A 20,858-nucleotide genomic window follows, 5' to 3' on the forward strand; every position below is an offset into this window, starting at 1 on the left:
ATCCTGAAAAACGTTCTCTCGGTTTTACTGTGTACTGTACCAGCAGTTATGGTCGAAATGACAATAAAAAATGACTTGACTTGACTTACATTTGTTCTTCTGAAGTGCAACACTTCATCCTGCTCTGGATTAAATTCCACCTCCTGTTTTTCTGCTCAGATTTCAAATTGATCTCTACCCTGCATCCTTTGACAACTTTCTTCACTGTCCACAACTCCACCAATTTTCTCTCATCTTCAAACTTATACATTAGAGGCACTAGGTCTGATCCTGCTGGACACCGCTTGTCTTCTGTGCCTAAATTATTGAGTTCCCTTCCAAGTCAAGTTGAAGATCTTACAGCACTTCTTTAGAAAGGGAAAAAAGGAGAATTGTTGTCCTGGTCAATTATCTATTCCTCAACCAAAATTCTTAATGCATTTTATTGAACTGTGGTCAGGTCACTGCAGAAGCTTCCTGTGTCAAATTGGTTGCTATATTTCCACATTCTATAGACAGCACATTCCTTAAATATTTCCTCACAACATGAAAAGCAAGGCCCTCTTTCATTTATGGTGTAACAACACATTTTACAGAAGTGACCCCAGCTTCAATGTTGCAAATAACTGATGGGTAGTTGAGAATAAACTGCATTGCTCATTAGCTTTCTGCACTAATATCACGGTAAGGAAGCAAAAGTGAAAAGCAATTGGTGACAGGTGTCACACCCATTTTTTTTCAACATGCAATCAACCAACTACCATTTATTGCAGGCTTGTTATCTTGCAGGTAAATGCAGTCAAGGTAAATGTTTGCTCACCCACTTGCTGACTGTTAACATACCCATTTCTTGCCTTGTACTGCACACTCCTGCTCCATACGTCATTGTTACCTCTGCCACAGAGTTCAAGGATTCCCCTTTGTTTTCAGCGAAACCCAGGTAGTTATAAGAGCCCATGTTTATCACATCCTTAATTACTCGTCCTGTGTATCTGCACAAAATCAATGTTTGATATTAATGTATTGCAACAGGGTTTATTGCATGCCAAAAAAGAACTTAAATACTTCACCCCACTCATGCAGAGAATCAATGACCTTTGTAAGAATTTGTCACTGTGGGTTAATGCACCACAGGTTATCAGCCCTACAGCAATAGCAGCTGCTCACTTAAATACCCACTCAAACATGAACGGAAAAGCTTCAAGTGTTTTGACTGACAGGTGGATCACATTCTCGTCCCAGACTAAGTCAATAATGGGCCTCATTTCAGAATAATCTACCAGCCAAACTGTCCATTCTTCCACGGGTAAGAAATCAATCAAGAATCAAAAGGCTCCTGCTGCAAATTTTGGTAGGACACCTCATTCCCCTCCAACCCCCAAGGTTCCCTGAAATGGTTGTAGTTCCACCATTTCCTCCCGGCCCTGGAATATCCAAAGGGTGACCCACCTGCAGCTGCACTTTGGATTGCAGTTTTCTATCAAGAATTGACCCTGGTCTGGAAGGGAATGATGGACTAGTTGAGGATCTGTTTGTGTCCCTGAGGAAATGTATCGCCAGAGGTACAAGGTAGAGGAAGATGAGTGGAAGGAGGTCTGTGTGAACAACAAACACAGATTTATTGGGTCAAATGGTCAATTTCTCTTTTGGAAATTCTTGGGACCTTCATGTGACACTGAGGCACACAGACCACAAAACCTCTTGTTACATTTACAATACTCATTGAGTTACCAAATTGCAGATGGGGACTATAAACATAGGGTAGAAAATTAGCCACAGTCACACAAATTTATCCATGGGCACCTACTGGGAGTGAGCATGGGACTATAGCTCAGCAGCCTAGTTAGTGGGCAGCAGGAATACCCTAGTGGGAGGAGATCATGGTCAGAAGGCCTAGCCACCAGTTTCTGCCAGTTGAGGAGGAGGAAGAGAAGGGAGCATTTTTGCCTGTTGCTGGAAACCTGATACAGATCCAGACAAAACTGGTATAGACCATATCAAAATAGAAGTAAAGTATGTTTAAAGGTTCTACCTTTGATCCAGATTCAGAATAACCCACTGCATTTCCTCAGTATCTAATGGGTTGTTGTTTCTTGCAGAACATCGGAGTTCCCTTTCATTCTTTACTTACTCCACCCCAACTCATTTTCTTTTCCCTCCATGTTCACTCTTCGCTTCTGCTGCGTACCTCACTGCTTAGTTCATGAGAACCTAACAGAACGAGGCCAATTGACCCCACTAACCTATATTGGAGTCTATACTCCATGTGATTCTCCATCCAATTTAAAAATTACAGTATGAAATCTTGATAAATGGTGAATACATAATTTTATTTTAAAATTTCTTTCATTTGTGATTGCCTTTTGATATCGCTATCAAAACCAAGTTGACTTATCCTTATTTACTTCATTCTTTTCATGTGAATTAAGGCCAAGCATGTCCCATTAATTTTTAAGACATGGACACATTTGAAAGAAGTGTTAATTTATTCACTAGTATGTGTAAGGATCTGTTTGAGTGCTGATGATGGAAGGTCTCACTCCAAAGGAGACTTATTTGGGCTTAGCTCCAGGGAGGACATTTCGATCAACTCTTCTAGATGTTCCATCACCTGTTCTTCAAAATAAAGGTTATGATATATTTTTTTATTCACCCAAGAGAGCAGACAAAAGGTTAATTTCCAGCTGGGTAGTCATTCAAAGTGAAGGTGTCAGTGTAGACTTTGTTCATGCAGGCCTGGAGATGGATTTCAAATTGACCTCCAAAGTTGTGTACTATTTGTTATTTATTAATTTTTTAAAAATCTGAATTCTACTGGTAAAACTATGGGACTAGGCAGTTTAAATAGTTCTCAGAACCAGAGGCCACAGTTTGAGAATAAGGGGTAGGCCATTTAGAACGGAGTTGAGGAAAAACTTTTTCACCCAGAGAATTGTGGATTTGTGGAATGCTCTGGCTCAGAAGGCAGTGGAGGCCAATTCTCTGGATGCTTTCAAGAAAGAGTTAGATAGAGCTCTTAATGATAGCGGAGTCAAGGTATATGGGGAGAAGGCAGGAACGGAGTACTGATCGTGGATGATCAGCCATGATCACAGTGAATGGCGGTGCTGGCTTGAAGGGCCGAATAGCCTACTCCTGCACCTATTGTCTATTGGCATGGACTAGATGCGCCAAAGGGCTTGTTTCTGTGCTGTACTTTTCAATGAATCTTTGACTAGCATTCATGCCCATTCCGCAGCTATTCTTGAGAAGGTGACAGTGGGTCACCTTTCTGAGTCACTGCAGTTTTTCCGGTGAAGGTACTCCCACAATGTTGCTCAGTAAGGAGTTCCAAGAATTCAGTCTAGCAATAATAACAGAACCGAGTCTCACTGGAGTGCAACTTTACATTGTACCTGAAAGTCCAGTTGTAATCATCGCTGACTCTCTCCACCAAGTCAAATGTAGGGCCAGGCACACTGCAGATTGGACGGTTCCAGTTGTCACGCACTCTCATATACAGATTTCTTTTGTAGAAATTTTCAAAGTCTTGATAAAGCGGCACAAAATCCTACATCATGAAACACCAACCAATAAATGCTATGACAATGAAGTACATTAAACAAGTAAAATATCCCAAGAAAATTCATACTACACAATTTGACACGCAGTCATACATGGAGATATTGGGGCAGGTTTGTTATAGACAGAGGATTCAAGGAAGATTTTAAAAGGTGTAAAGAGAGAAGAGAAAAGACAAGAACTTTAGAGAGAGAATGCCAGGCATTAGGAAGGCGATATCAATCAATGATGATGTGAAATGAGCGGGGAATGAGCAAAAAAAAATGGCAGAATCAGAGGACACAGAAATTTTGGCAGGTTTAGCACTGACAGTTTACACACCTGGGAAGATGATGCAAAAATCAGTGCACTAAAATTCCCTAAGGAGCTGTAGTCTAAATAAAGAGCTCAAGCAGCTCAGTACCTTCCAGGGCCTTTACAGTCAAATATAACTAAAGAAGCCAAAGCAAAGGAAAATTTAAACTTAATATTGGCACGTGATTGCCCTTTAAACTTCTACTGTAAATATAGGGAGTAAATCTCATCCCAACAATGAGATATTACAATTATTATTAAAAATGCTGAATAACAATTTACCATTTCCTAACTTTAAGCTGTGGAACATGTGGGACACCACCCCATCCCCCCACAAAGAGTGATACTCACTCCTCCACTTTGTTGGGTTTAATCTTCAGGTGGAAGACTATATTTGGGGAGCATGTGCATAAATGTTTTGAAGGCTACAGCACTGGGGATTAGGAAAGCAGTCAATAACGCTTAGGGGCTTTATAAACAGTGGCACTGAGCTCAGAACGAGATAGTTGTGAGAAATCTGAATGAAATAGGTGTCTACCTTAGCCATGAAAGCATTCGCTTCTGGGCCCCATTCTTCACAAAGGGTACAAGGACTTAGATGTCATACAAGAGATTTACTATAATACTTACAGAAATGCTGAAGGCATTGACTGGAGAAATTAAGGTTCATCCTTCAACAGCCTAACTCCTTAAAGATGCTTACTATCACAAAGGGCGAAGATAAAAATGAAGTCAAGCTGCTTTCAATTGTCAAGAGATAAGTAACAGAAGTCATAGATTTAAGGTTTAGCAAGAGAAACAGATAAAATATGAGAAGGCTTTACGTGCCACACACATTTAAAGTTTGGGTTGGAACGTTTATTAGACTGATGAATCCAGATTCCTCAGTAGTTTTCAAAAAAGAATTAGATAAACATTTAAAAGCATCATATCATAAAGTGCTGGCAGAGGAAGGAATGAATGTGTAAGGTAGAAGGTGGGATGTCAACCTAATTAGCTGTTTTGTCTGGATGGCATTAAGTTGTTTTTTTTTTAAAAAAGAGTTTTTGGAGTCACACACATCCAGGCAAGTGGCCAGTGTGCTATGATGCTCTGAACCTCTGCCTTAGAGGGGCAGTATAATTTGGGGTGTCAGGAGGTAAGCCAGTATCCCCAGGCTCTGACCTTTTCCTGTAGACATTTCTGTGACTAGGCACAGTTAAGTTTTTGGTGAATTGGTGACTCAGCTCTTTGATGGTGAGGTACTTAGCAATCGTAATCTCATTGAATGCACTCTGGATTGAAACAGCACTTTGTAGAGATAGAAAATTTGCTAATGCAGACTCTAGTTCTTTTGAAATTTTACATTGTACCTGCTTATGGAAATTAATCTCTCCTTTCAAATGCATAGCCCTGTTGTATTGTTCGATGGGACAATACACTGTGTTTTTAAATTCCTTGCCAAATGAAAGGAATTTATGGTGAAATTTCTGGGCCACATTACCGTCACATGGCACAAAATCAACCCTGCTGGATGGGGAAGATTGTTGTGCACAGACTGACTGCCATGATATATTGTACCTTAATTGACTGTAAGGGCACTGGTCAGAACCTACATCTTTATTTAACGAGATTAAATACTGTACAAGAATCAGAAGGCTGCTACCCATAAAGCAAATACTCACTCCCTCACAGCAGTTAATTACTCAGGGTGCCCTTTATTGCCTTTCCCTTCCTGAATATCACAGTTTCATTGGTGGTAGGTATTGCGGCTGACATCAGACACAAATTTGTCAATGCCAATCTGAACTTCTCGCTTCATGGACCACAATGAAGAACTTATTTTCAAAGAAAATTTACAAGCATTGACATAAATAGAGACCTGCTCTAGTGAACCAAATCACTACATCTATTACTAGCTAACACTTGGTCTCTTCTTGTTCCTTACTGCATGTGTCTGCTGTGCTCCAATTTAAAATAACACCCTCCCAAATTCCCTTTATGCCAGTCCCTCTCTCCATGACAACATACATAGAACGTACAGGCAGCAACAGGCTATTCAGCCCCATGAGTCTATCTATCTGATTGTTTCTTCCACCAGGTTACTGCATCTAACATTGTCAATTTCTCTTCTGCTCACTCATAAGTTTAACTCGCTTCCCTTCAACTACACCCTGTGGTAGCAACTGTCATTCCCACATCAAAGCCAATTCTGAAATGCCAATGTCTCTTTTGAAAACAGTATAACATCTTTTCTTCTTTTATGTGAATTGAAGGCAGATCACAGATACAACTTCCTCCCTATCCCATGATCCTTTGATATCAGGTTGCAACATTAGTAGCTGTACTCTCTTTAAACAGACATTCAAAGCGAAGATCATCAGAAACTTGTGCTAGGCTACACAAATATATGGCCATCACATACAGATGCCTTGAGGTGAGAAACAGTAGAAATCAGCCAGCTTCTCAGTATATGCTAGCCAAAAGATACAATGCACTTGCTTGAAATAATGAAAACCAGGGCTTGAAGTTCATTACCTTCTGTTGCTACCTCAGGCTATTTGTCGCTAGATGCTCACACTCAGCAAAATGCTTTTCTGGAGCATTATTGTACTCCAAGAATTTTGTGATGTAGCTTGCACAACCAAGGAATGTCAGGTAACATGTCACTGCTATAGAGATGAGGAATCATTAATAGATGGGGCAATGAAAGTAAGTTCACTGCTCTTCGAATTAATACTGTTCTTGTCTACCTGAGAGGCAGCTGAAAGATTCCACAGGACCATGGACTATGTGACTAGCATCACTTAATTAATTTGTATTTTTCATATTCTATGATTTGAGTTTTTAATATTACACTGGAGAAGAAGTGTGTTTGGTTAGTATTAATTTGAGCAGCCATGTATCTCCTCTTGGGCTTTAATTAAAATATGCAAGGATCCTTTGTGAGACGGGGACACGATCTATAACGTGCTACCAGGCACGGAGCCCAATCAGTCACAGATTAGCAGACTCTCTTCTCTGTCACAAGCCAAAAGATTGAGCACAAAACTCTTCACTGATGCTCAAGTGCAGTGATGTGCTGTCTGAGTTGTCATCTTGCAGATGAAATTTTAGATTAAGGTAAGAAGTCCTATGGATCTTTCTAAAGAAGAATTCTGATGTTGTCCTCTGTATTTTGGACAAATACTTAGCCGCAACCAACATTAATACAGATTATTAGTCACCAGTCACTTTGTGTGAGACCCTGCTTTGTGCAAATTGGCTGAGGTCGTTCCTACTAAGTGACCAATCTTCAAGGTGATTTTTTTTTACTGTAAAGTGCTTTGGTCATTTTGAGGTTATAGAAGGCATTGCTGACCTTTTGGTTCAGTACCACAGTCCATGTTCCAATGACATCCAAAATGCAACTGACCTTTGTCTTGAATATTGTATATACAGGAACAACCCACAAAGACCCCAGAATAGGGGAGAGGGAGGGAGAGGATGTATGTGAATAGGGAAGGAGTGAAGGTGATAACTTGAAGGTGGAGAGGGGGAGCAGAATCAGAGGCACTCAGAATTCCGTGCAAGAGATTCAATTAATAATGAAAGAGGGGAGGGAGGGAGGGGGAGAGGGGAGGGGGGGGGAGAGAGAGAGAGAGAAAGGATTATTTGTTTATTGGGATTCAACGTGGAGTAGGCATTTCCAGCCATGCCGCCCAGCAATACCTCAATTTAATCTTACCCTAATCATGGGACAGTTTACAATGACCAATTAACCTTCTGAATGGTACATCTTTGGACTGTGGGAGAAAACCGGAGCACCTAGAGGAAACCCACGTGGTCACAGGGACAGCATACAAACTCCTTACAGACAGCAGCGGGAATTGAACCCAGGTCACTGGTACTGCAAAGTGCTGTGCTAACCACTACACTACTGTGCCACACCAGATATTTGGATGGGAAGGAGAAATAGGGTTGGCTGCATGGTAGGGATGAGGTAGGTTTTTATTTGGAGGTAGGTGGGGGTGGTTTGAATATGAGTGTAAGGAAAAGCTTGGTCAGAAGGAGGGTAGAGGTGCCGTACATCAGCCAAATGAGAAGTTAGGAGCGGAATGGCTGCACAGGGAGCTGGAGAGGAGGCTGAATGGGAACTGAAGACCATGCATTAGGAGGTGTCGGCTGTTCATGCTTGAATTCCGAGGCTGTAAAAGATTTCCATTAAACAGCACTAGGTGTTTCCACAGCTACGTGCAGAGCTCTTTTCACCCACAGTAGCAATTGGGTCAAAGTCGCTTCAGCCTGTGAAGTTGTCAACACACCAAACTTCTCCAATGCCCTGCTCAGATCCACTTTGGCTGCTGCATGTCCAATCACTGCCATCTCTCAGACTATCTGCTTAACCTCAAGATGGCATACAGGGGCTTGGTGTGCAATCCAACCACAGGTGGAATTTTATTACCTTGCCCTCACAATGACCGCTTGCTTCCACTCTTGCACCAGGAAATAGGCTCCACAATCTCATGATGCTCTTCATTCACATTCGAACTTGGAAGCTTGACTATTGACTAAAGCAATTTTATTTATTGAAAGTAAATTAATTCTGCTCTCCCTCATTCCACGTTAGTGGCCTTAATGGCAGCACCACTCTAATTCAATAACTCCCTCCAGTGCTGAACACCCTTCCTCTGTCACATCACTTCTCTTTGGGTTTGGTTCTCCTAAATACAAGGTGTCGACACTTTAGTTCCATTTAAAGCCATGTTAACAAGATAATTATGGAAGTACATTTCCTTTTAAAAATTACTTTAGGATTACTAAAGTGCTGTCAATATGACTGTGTTAAAAGTTAGACTTGAGAAGTTTCACAATATCAATGGCCCCTTGAACACTTTCATGACAGTAGCACTTCCAGTTTTACAACAGCAGTGTCCCTGTAAGCATTTCATTATAATACTGCTTCTCTAAAACAGTTTTGGGTCCTTTATAACAGTTTTACATTGATTATGCCCCCCTTACAATGAAAGTGACCCATAAATAGTTTCATGATGATAGCGGACAGTGGATTAGCACCACATTGCTGTTGTGCAACTCAGTTTTACTTTCTAGTTGACTGAGAGGCAAGCACAGGGCCAACCTCAAGGGTGTTGCTCATTAATGCCTGCTTAGTAGCTGGCAGGCTATCAGTTGACTTTCTCTCTAGTTCTTGCAATGAAGTTCCTGGGGTTAGGCTTGGGTCACCCACCAAGTCTGATGTTAACCCATCTACTTCTCCAAAACCAATGAACATCAAGTTTCGTTTAACTGTCATCTGTTTACTTGCAGACCCATACTAGCTCCAAGTATGACACTGCCTTGATTTTAAAAATTTTCATCCTGGTATTTCAGACGCTCATCCCTTACTAATAACTGAAATCTCCTCAAGCACTACAGCCCTGCCTGTGTTCTGTCCTTCCTGGCCCTTTGATCATCACACATATAACTCCTTCACACCTGACCACTGGGCCTTCAACTGCCAAGTCAGCTCTAGAAATGATGATGATAATAATAATAATACATAGTTTATTGATCCTGAGTGGAAAATTCTTTCGTTACAACAGCAACATTTAACTTAGCAGTGTGCAGATTTAACTAATAATAAAGTATAGAATAATAATATACATAATAATAATTAAACAATGTACAATAATTTGCAATAGATCCCTTTCTGGATTTCTCCTCTTCTCTTCCCTCCCATCAAGATGCTTTTCAAAACCTGTCTCTGACCAATCTTCAGGTCATGTCCTTAAAGCCCCCATAGATAGTCAGCAAGTAAATTTTGTTTAATAATGCTCTTGAAAAGTGTTTTGGGATGTTTTACAATTTGAAAGCTTATATTAGTTAATGCAAGTTGTTCTTGTTGAAGAGAAATGTGGAGGTAATACTATTTCCAAGTACAGAAATTTTACGAGAAGCTGTACTAGTTGAAATAGAGCTACCCACAAAATCTTGGTTTCCGGCACTCGATCCAGAGCCCTGCAGGTCACAGCTCTTCATGTACACATCCAAGTAATGTTTAAATGTGATGAGGGTTTCTTCATCTGCTACCATTTCAGCAAGTGAGTTCCAGACCCCTACCAACCTCCAGATGAATTTTATTGTCCTCGTCTCCTCCAATGCAGGCAGGTTTACTAGAGCCATTGGGAATGGTTTAAACTAATAAGGCAGGGGGATGGGAACCAGGATGATAGAGCTGAGGACAAGCCAGCTGGTTCACAAATAGATGATGGATGTAACATGAATGTAAGGAAGGACAAGGAATGATTGGGTACAAATACAAACACAGCAAAGAGTTTGATTGTACCACAGAGACAATATTCAAAAGGGTGAAGAACGCAGGAATGAAGGTGATATATTTAAATGTGCATAGCATTCGGAGTAAGGTGGACAACCTCGTGACACAGTATGACATGGTGGGCATCACTGAGTCGTGGCTGAAAGAAGGCCACAGTTGGGAGCTTAACATCAAAGCATATACTTTGTACCGAAAGAACAGGCAGGAAGGCACAGGTGGTAATGTGGCTCTGTTGATAAGAGATGGAATTACATCTTTAGAAAGAGGTGACATAGGGTTAGAGTATGTTGAATCTTTGTGGGTGGAGTTAAGAAACTGAAAGGGTAAAAAAAAACATTATGGGATTCATATACAGGCCTCCAAATAGTAGCCAAGTTGTGGGGTTGAGATTGCAAAGGGAGTTGGAAAAGGCACGTAATAAGGGTAATGACACAATTGAAATGGGGATTTCAATATGCAAGGGGAACTGGGAAAACCAGGTTGGTATTGGATCACAAGCCATGCCTACGAGATGGCTCTTTGGAGCAGCTTGTGCTTGAGCCTGCTTGGGGAAACGTTATCTTAGACTGGGTGTTGTGTAATAACCCAGATCTTATTAGGGAACTTAATGTAAAGGGACCTTTAGGAGGTAGTGATAATATGATTGAATTCATACTGCAATTTGAGAGGGAGAAGCATAAGCCACATGGATCAATATTACGAGGGAATACAGGGAATTACAGAGGAATGAGAGAGGAGCTTACCCAGGTGGATTGAAGGAGGGTACTGGTGGGGATGAAGGCAAAGCAGAGATGGCTGAAGTTACTGGGAATAGTTCACAAGGCACAGGACAGATATGTCTCACGGAAGTAGTAGTTCTCAAATGGCAGGGCTAGGCAACCGTGGCTGACAAGCGAAATTAAGGACTGCATAAAAGCCAAGAAAAGGGCGTATAGGTAGCAAAAGTGAATGGGAAGTTGGATGATTGGGAAGCTTTTAAACTCCAACAAAAAGCAACCATAAAAGCTATAAGAAGGGAAAAGATGAATTACGAGGGCAAACTAGCCAATAATATAAAGCAGGATACTAAAAGTTTTTTTCAGTTATATAAAGAGTAAAAGGGAGGTGACAGTTGATATTGGACCACTGGAAAATGATACTGGTGAGGTGGTAATGGGGGACAACGAAATGGCAGATGAACTTAATGGGTACTTTGCATCTGTCTTCACTGTGGAGGACACAAGCAGTGTGCCAGAGGTCTGTGAGTGTCAGGGAACAGGAGTGAGTGCCATTGCTATTACAAAGGAAAAAGTTCTAGGCAAGCTCAAAGGGTTCAAGGTGGATAAAGTCACCTGGATCAGAAGGACTACACCCCAGAGTCCTGAAAGAGGTTGCTGAAGAGATAATGGATGCATTGGTCATGACCTTTCAAGAATCACTTGATTCTGGCATGGTCCTGGAGGACTGGAAGATTGTAAGCGTCACTTCACTCTTTAAGGGAGAAAGGCAAAAGGAAGGAGATTATAGGCCAGTTAGCCTAACCTCAGTGGTTGGGAACGTGTTGGGAGTCTATTATTAAGGATGAAATTTCAGGGTACTTGGAGACTAAAGATAAAATAAGTCAAAGTCAGCATGGTTTCTGCGAAGGGAAAACTTGCTTGACAAATCTGTTACAGTTCTTCGAGGCAGTAACAAGCAGAATGGACAAAGGAAAGGCAGTGGGTGTCACCTACTTGGATTTTCAGAAGGCATTTGGTAAGGTGCCACACATGAGGCTGCTTAACAAGTTAAAATCCTATGGCGTTACAGGAAAGATAATGGCATGAATAGAGGAATGGCTGACCGGCAGGAGGCAGTGAGTGGGAATAAAAGGGCTTTTCTTGATTGGCTGCCAGTGACAGTGACTCAGGGTCAGTATTGGGACCACTATCTTCGCATTGTTTGTCAATGATTTGGATAATAGAATTGGTGGTTTTGTGGCAAAGTTTGCAAATGATACCAAGATAGGTAGAGGGGTAGGTAGTGCCGAGGAAGCAATGTGATTGAAGCAGGACTTGGACAAATTAGAAGAATAGACAAAAAAGTGGCAAATGAAATAGTGTTGGGAAATGTATGATAATTCATTTTGGTAAAAGGAACAATAGTGTGGACTATTATCTAAATGGGGAAAAGGTTCAAACATCAGAGGGACTTAGGAGTCCTTGTGCAAGACAATGAGTGTAAGGGCACTTTATCTGAATGTCCGTAATATTCGTAATAAGGTCAGTGAACTTGTGGCACAAATCAGTATAAAGGGGTATGATTTAGTGGCCATTACAGAAATGTGGTTGCTGCGTGGAGAGGACTGGGAATTAAATATCCAAGGATATCAGGTAATACGGAAGGATAGACAGGAAGGTAAGGGAGGTGGGGTAGCGCTTTTAATTAAGAATGAGATCAGGGCAATAGTAAGAGACGATGTAAGATCTAAGGAGCAGAATGTTGAATCCATCTGGATAGAGATTAGGAATAGTAAAGGGGGAAAAAAAAAATCACTGCTGGGAGTTGTCTATTGGCCACCAAATAATAACATTACATTGGCACAGACAATAAACAGAGAAATATCTGGGAGGCGGAGCAAAGTTAAGATGGTGCTGAACAGCGACTCCTTTGCTTGCATCTTCAGAAACAGCTCTATTTCCATCTTTAATATCTTTATTTTTCCCTTTCGGGGTTCTTTTGAAGACCCTGACCTGGAGTTACACGTTAACTTTGGTCCTTTCTGGGAATAGGACCCGTTCTCCGGCTTTCAGGACCGGCTGTTGTTTGGCACGCCAAGGGTTCAGCCTGAGAGTCCGGCTTGAATTTGGAAGCCTAAGATCTCAGGACTCCGGAGACGGGCGGATCGAGGGTCGGTGTTATGGCAGGAGACCTGTGTGTTGTCGGGGGAGTCGAAAAGTCTACTGCTGTGGACCCGAAGACCCGGGATCTTTGAGATCTTCAGGCTCAGAGCTTGAAAAAAAGTGATGTAATGGACTTTTATGATCACAAACTAGTGAGTGGTTTGTAAACTGCTCGCTGGGAAAATGGATAGACACCTCTTTCTCCCTTATTAGGGAGAGGGAGAATCTGCAGTATGTCGAATGCCGGGTGAAACGCAAAGTCTTTGGGGTAACTGCAAGTCTGTGTCTTTGTTACTACTTTGCACAAGCTTGAGTGCTTGGTGGTGATGCTGATGCTTGCTTTTTTTTTGCCGGTGGGGGGGATTGTTGCTTGCTGCTGGTTACGCGCGGGAGGGAGGAAAGCTGGAGGGGACTTTGGGGTTCTTATGTTTAACTGTCGTTCATTCTTTGGGGCACTTCTCTGTTTTTGGAGATGTTTGTGCAGAAAAAGCATTTCAGGATGTACATTGTATAAATTTCTCTGACATTAAATTGAACCTTTGAATATCTGAGGTTACGCAAGAATGAAACAGCAGTTATCATGGGGGACTTCAACTTGTACATAGATTGGGTGAATCAAGTTGGTCGAGGCAGTCTTGAGGAGAACTTCATAAAATGGACACGTGATAGCTTTCTTGAACAGCATGTTACCAAACCTACAAGGGAACATGCCATCTTGGATGTGGTCCTGTACAATGAGACAAATAAAATTTGCAATCTCGTAGTTAGGGATCCTCTTGGAAAGAGTGATCACAGTATGACTGAGTTTCTCATACAAATGGAGGGTGTAATAGTTCGATCTAAAACCAGTGTATTATGCCTAAACAAGGCAGACTACAATGGGATAAGGAAGGAGTTGGATAGGCTATATGGTGGGACGGTGGAGGAACAGTGGAAGACTTTTAAAGAGATTTTTCACGGTGATCAACAAAAATATATTCCAGTTAAAACCAAGGACAGTAAGGGCAGGGAGAGCTAGCCTTGGGTAACTAAGGAAATAAAAGAGGGCATCAAACTAACAGTTTGTATGTACAAAGTCACCAAGAATAGAGGGAAACTGGAAGGTTGGGAAAACTTTAAAAAGCAACGAACAACCACTAAGCGAGCAATAAAGAAAGGGAAGATAGATTATGAAACTAGGACAAAATATAAAAACGGATAGTAAAAGTTTTTATAATTATATGAAGTGGAAAAGAGTGGCCAAAGTGAACGGAGGTCCCTTGGAGGAGAATTGAAATTGATGAGAAAATGGCCAAGGATTTGAATGACTATCTTGTGTCTGTCTTCATGGTGGAGGCAATATCTAACATGCCCAGGAGAGATGCTATGGACGTGATGGGAGGTGAGGACCTTGATACAGTAGCTATCACTGAAGAGGAAGTGCTAAGCAAACTTGTGTGCTCAAAGATAGACAAGAGCCTGGTCCTGATGGAATACGTCCCAGGGTACTGAAAGAAATGGCAGAGATTATAGTAGAGACTTTGGTGATAATTTACCAAAATTCTTTGGACTCTGGGCAGGTTCCGGCGGATTGGAAGAAGCCGAATGTCACACCACTGTTCAAAAAAGGATATAGACAAAAGGCAGGTGTATGTGGTTGAGTAGGATCCGGGATTAGCTATGATGGAATGGCAGAGCAGGATCAATGGGCTGAATGGCCTAATTCTGCTCCTATGTCCTATATTCTTGTTTATCTTAAACTCATCCCTCTGGTTTTTGAAAACTCAGCTCTGGGAAATGACTCCGTTTACATTTATTCTCCCAGGGATCCTCTTAATTTCATACAGTGGTGCTAGAAAGTTCGTGAACCTTTTAGAATGTTCTCTATTTCTGCATAAATATGACATGAAATATGATCAGACCTTCATGCAAGTCCTAAAACTAGACAAAGAGAACCTAACTAAATAAATAACACAAACATTATACTTGTTCATTTTTTTAAATTGAAAAAAATAATCCAATATTACACGCATTTGTTGGAAAAAGTATGTGAATCTTCACTTTCAGTAACTGATGTCATCCCGTCCCCTCCTCCACCCCATACAGCAACAACTTCAAGCATTCCTGTAACTGTTGATCAGTCCTGCACATTAGCTTGGTAGAATTTTAGATCATTCCTCCAAATAAAACTGTTTCATTTCATCAATATTTCAGGAATACCTTGCATAAACAGCCCTCTTCAGGTCATGCCACAGCATCTCAATTGGGTTAAGATCTGGACTCTGGCTTTTCAAAACACAAATTTTCTTCATTTTAAACCATTCTGTTGTTGATTTACTCTTGTGTTTTGGATTATTATCTTGTTGCATTGTGCAACTTTTGTTAAGCTTCAGGTGATGGACCACTACCCTGACATTCTGCTGTAAAATGACTTGACATAATTTTGAATTCATTGTTCCTGCAACTATTGCAAGCTGTCCAGGCCCTGAGGCAGCAAAGCAGCCCCAAACCATGATGCTCTTTCCACCATGCTTCATAGTTGTTATGTGGTTTTGGTGTTGGTGTGCAGCGCCCTTTTTCCTGCAAACATAGCAGTGTGCATTTCTGCTAAAAAGTTCAACTTTTGTCTCGTCTGTCTAGAGCAGGGGTCCTAAACCTTTTTGCCTCTGTGGGCCGGATCGCATATTAATAGCGGAGGTGGGCCAGATAAATGCCATAAAAAACTTGAAATATGGGAATTATCTGTTTAAATACATCTAGTAATGTTTGCCTCAAATTAATGAATAATGTATGCTAGAAAATCATTTGTGCTTAACCAAGGATGCCAATTAGTAATCAAAGAACTCAGTTTAGTTGCAATTTATTTCAATCAAGGCATCTTTTGAATCTATTAAAAGGACACGAAGAATCTTTAAACATAAAACGTATGAACATGATGCACTGAATGATGGTAAATTAAGTACATAAAGACGAAACTTTTAATGCAAATAGTTGATCAATCAATGTGAAACTTGATGTTGTTTGTTGCTTGAAAGCTTCTCAATATTGGGTGTCAGACTTGTTGATGCCAAGAGCAAGCCATTATCTAGATGGGCATCAGTCAATCTTGTTCTCAAATGGTTCTTGGTGTGCTTCATTTTTGAAAATAATTGCTCACACAGATAAGTGCTGCCAAACAATGATGCCATCTTTTTTGCATGGTCCACTAAGTTAGGACACTTCCCACTTGGATGAAGATATTTTTCTATATAAGTCAAGCACTGACACATCTTCAGAATGAAATTTCGATCTCAATATGTCGTCACACTGCATCTCAATCAATTCCAGTTGAAAAATTTCTGATGCAGTGTCAACTTCCATATCAAATGGAGTAGCAAACAGCTTGAACTCATTTCCATGCAAGCCAAAATCAGCAAAACAACATGAAAACTCTTTTCTCAATTCTTGGACCATATTCACAAAAATGCCTGGATCTTGTGCTTTACTTTTTTTTGAAAAGTGGGAAAATGTGCACAATTTCCTTTTTGAAGCTGGTACTCCCACAATTGCAGCTTTCTTTCAAAGGCCACAATATGACCATACAACTCTCATGTATCAGCTGATTTTTTTTTCCTTCAAGTTGTAAATTCAAGTTATTTAAATGAGCTATAATGTCCACAAGAAATGCCAAGGTTGCAAGCCAATCAGGATCATGAAAATGTGAAGCAACCTCATTTTTGCTTTCAAGGAATATTGCCACCTCTTCATGCAATGCAAATACTCTTTCCAGCATTGACCCTCGGCTAAGCCAGTGTACACTGGAGAAATAAGCCAGGTCCCCATATTCTGCCTCCGTATCCAACAAAAACTGCTGAAACTGGCGATGATTCAATCCATGAGATAGGATCAGATTCACTGCCTTCACAACAATGTCCATAACATCCTTTAATTTCAAAGACTTGGCACATAATGCCTCTTGATGGATAATGCAATGAATTTTAACTAGTTTCTGTGCGATTCCAAGGTTTTCCAATTGTCCTTGCAGCAATGCGATGATGCCTTTTTTCTGTCCCATCATTGCTGGTGCCCCATCTGTTGTGATTCCAATTAGCTTTGACACATTAAGTTTCATTTCTGACATCATTTTCAACAAAGCTTCAAACATGTCTGCTCCAGTAACCATGTCCTTCATAGGAATTAATTGAATAAACTCTTCAAAAATTTGAAAAGTTGAGGTCACTCCCTGCACAAACACTGCAAGTTGAGCAGTGTCTCTCAAGTCTGTGCTCTTATCAAGTGCAATTGAAAAAAATTGCAATTCGTTGCAGGCAACCCTTCAACAACTTTTAACATCTGCTGACATTTCTTCAACTCGCTGTGTGATCGTTCTTGCTGACAGGCTGATAGATGCAAATAAACATTTCTTTTCAGGACAAACAATATCCACCACTACCAGTAAACGTTCCTTGACAAACTCTCCATCTGTAAAAGGCTTCATCTTCTCTGCAATACGTTTTGAGATTTCGTAGCTGGCACGGGTATTTCCTTCATTTTCCTGCTTTTCTTGGCAAAAAAATGACATTTATTTTCTGAAACTAGCCTTCATTCACTGAACTTCATCTTTCCTTGCTTGCCCAGTAAACTTGTTAAAATTTCCACTATGGTGGGTCTCATAATGTCGCCTGATATTTGCCACCTTCTTCAGAGCAACATTTTCTAGGCAAATGAGACAAACTGCTTTCCCAGCTTGCTCGATGAAGAAGTGATCTAGTGTCCAAGTGTCTTGGAGATTTTGGCACTTAGTGTCTACCTTCCTGCGTTTTGCATTTATTGCCATTGGAATTTTTTTCTTCGATTTTATTTCGAAACGCGAGTTATTCAACAAGTATCATAGCACATGTAAATATCTGGATATTTAGCGTGGAGTTCTTGTTAAAACACAGTGACATTGTTTTTGTTTACAAATTTGAACGATCCCATTTAATAACCTGCACGTGCACAGAGAGTACCTAATACATATTAATAAGGTAGTCCGCCTTCCCGTCATTCCTATATTCCAGTGTTTGGTTTGGAACACAATGGAACCTGTGGCCAGTATAACAAGATGCCATGCATGTCCATCAGTGTGGTCGCGTGAAACACTCAGAATAAAGAAAAATCGCTCGTGGGCTGGATAAGCATAGAATCCCAATATTTGCTCGCAGGCCAGTCAAAATACCTTTGCGGGCTGGATCTGGCCTGTGGGCCGTAGGTTGCCTCCCCTGGTCTAGAGAATATTGTTCCAGAAGTGTTGTGGAACATTCAGGTGGTCTTTGCAAACTTGAGACACGCAGCAATTTTTTTGTTTTTTGGAGGGCAGTGGTTTCCTCCATGGAGTCCTTCCATGAACACCATTCTTGTTCAGTGTTTTTCTTATAATGGTCATATGAACAAAGACTTTAGTAAGTTCTGGAGATTTCTGCAGGTCTTTTGCTGTTACCCTTGGATTCTTTTTCACCTCCTTCAGCCTTGCACATTGTGCTCTTGGTGTGATCTCTGCAAGACGCCCACTTGTATGGAGAGTAGCAACAGTACTGAATTTCCTCCTTTTGGAGACTATTTCTCTTACTGTAGATTGATGAACACTCAGGTCTTTAGAAATGCTTTTCGTCACCTTTTCCAGCTTCATGCATCTCTCCAATTCTTCTTCTAAGGTTCTCTGAAAATTGTTTTGATCGAGGCATAGTATACATAAACAGATCTTTCTTGAGGAGAGCAGGCTCTGTCAGTAATCTGATCTTACGTGTCTTTTTTATAGGGCAGGGCACCTCTACAACCCATACCTCCCATCTCATATCATTGATTGGAACAGCTGACTCCAAATAGCTTTTGTAGAAGGCATTAACCTAGAGGTTCACGTACTTTTTTGAATCTAGACTGTGATTATTTAAATGGTGTACTCAGTAATGACAACTAGTAGTAAAATTGTTTGTGTGTTCTTAGTTTAGGTAGATTGTGTTTGTCTATTATGGTGACTAAGATGAAGATCAGACCACAATTTACTAGTAATTAATGTAGAAAACCAGAAACTGAATTGAATTGACTTTATTTATTACATCCTTCACGAACCTGAGGAGTAAAAATCTTTATGTTACGTCTCCATCTAAATGTGCAATCGTAGTAATTTCTAATAATTTATAATAAATAGAACAGTTAACGTAACATAGAAATACACTCAAATCAGCATGATTTAATCAGTCTCATGGCCTGGTAGAAGAAGCTGTCCTGGAACCTGTTGCTCCTGGCTTTTATGCTGCAGTACCATTTCCCAGATGGTAGCAGCTGGAATAGATTGTGGTTGGGATGACTCAGGTCCCCAATTATCCTTCGGGCCCTTTTCTCATACCTGTCTTTGTAAATGTCCTGAATCATGGGAAGTTCACAACTACAGAGGCGCTGGGCTGTCCGCACCAGTCTCTATAGAACCCTGCGATGAAGGGAGGTACCGTTTGCATTTCAGGCAGTGATGCAGCTAGTCAGGATACTTTCAACTGTGCCCCTGCAGAAAGTTCTTAGGATCTGGGAGCCCATACCAAACTTCCTGAACCGCCTGAGGTGGAAGAGGCGTTGTTGTGCTTTTTTTTTAACCACACAGCTGGCGTATACTGACCACGTGAGGTCCTTGGTGATATGGATGCTGAGGGTCCTAAAGCTGTTTACCCTCTCAACTCTAGATCCATTGATGTTAATATGTTAATCCATTTCTCCTGTAATCCACAGCCAGCTCCTTTGTTTTTGCAACATTGAGGGAGAGGTTGTTTTCTTGACACCACTGTGTCAGAGAGATGACTTTTCCCCCCTGTAAACCACTTCGTTATTGTTTGAGATTAGGCCAATCAATGTAGTGTTGTCAGCAAATTTAATTAGCTGTGGGTGGTGACACAGTCATGGGTATACAGGGAGTAAAGGAGGGGACTTAGTCCACAGCCCTGAGGGCTCCTGTGTTGAGAGTCAGAGGGGTGGAGGTGAGGGAGCCCACTCTCCCCACCTGCCGGCGATCTGACGGGAAGTCCAGGATCCAGCTGCATAAGGAAGGGTCAAGGCCAGGGTCTCTGAGCTTCCTGTCGAGCCTGGATGGAATTATGGTGTTGAATGCTGAACTGCGGTCCAAGAACAGCATTCTCACATAAGCATCCTTCTTTTCCAGATGTGTAAGGACGGTGTGTACAGCAGTGGCTACTGTGTCATCTGGCGATCGATTGTGTTGGTAGGTGAATTGTAGGGGGTCCAGTTTAGGCAGCTGCAGATGTAGTCCTTGACTAGCCTCTCAAAACATTTGCTTATTATTGAGGTAAGTGCGACAGGATGCCAATCGTTCAAGCATATTGTCTTGGTCTTTTTTGGTACAGAGACAATGGTGGATAATTTGAAGCAGGAGGACTCTCTACACTGGGAGAGGGAGAGATTAAAAATGTCTGTAAACACAACTGCCAGAGAAAATCTGCAGATGTTGGAAATCCAAGCAACACACACAAAATACTGGAGGAACTCAACAGGCCAGGCAGCATCTATGGAAAAAAAGTACAGTCAGTGTGTTCGGCAGGACCTGCTGAAGGGTCTCGGACTGAAATATCAACTGTACCTTTTTTCCCCATAGATGCTGCCTGGCCTGCTGAGTTCCTCCAGCATTTTGTGTGTATTAGCTTAATATTTCCTCTTTTACAATATTTATCCAATATTTCTTACTAGTCTGCCATAATTACAGTAACTGCAACCTCACTTCTTTTAGGTACAAGAAATATATTGCAAGACTTACCTACATTGTCTACTTCCATATGCAGGTTGTAATTTTTCCCCATTATATGATTCTGCTCTATGTATACAGAGAACATTTTATTTGCCAAACTGTGAAGTAGTGGGCTGAATTAAAA

At 41.1% G+C, this 20,858-nt stretch overlaps 1 protein-coding gene across 1 annotated transcript in view; it reads right to left on the reverse strand.

Annotated features, from left to right (window-relative positions):
- Window positions 1–20,858, reverse strand: part of sptlc3 (serine palmitoyltransferase, long chain base subunit 3) — a 124,232-nt gene that overhangs the window by 66,811 nt on the left and 36,563 nt on the right. Inside the window, exons 3-4 of the mRNA XM_072265484.1 lie at window positions 3,375–3,529; window positions 823–971 (exon numbers count right to left, since the gene is read on the reverse strand). Coding sequence (XP_072121585.1) covers window positions 823–971; window positions 3,375–3,529 — 304 coding nt within the window. The remainder of the gene's footprint in view (window positions 1–822; window positions 972–3,374; window positions 3,530–20,858) is intronic.

Source organism: Mobula birostris, chromosome 8 (assembly GCF_030028105.1).
Source record: "Mobula birostris isolate sMobBir1 chromosome 8, sMobBir1.hap1, whole genome shotgun sequence".
NCBI lineage: Eukaryota > Metazoa > Chordata > Chondrichthyes > Myliobatiformes > Myliobatidae > Mobula > Mobula birostris.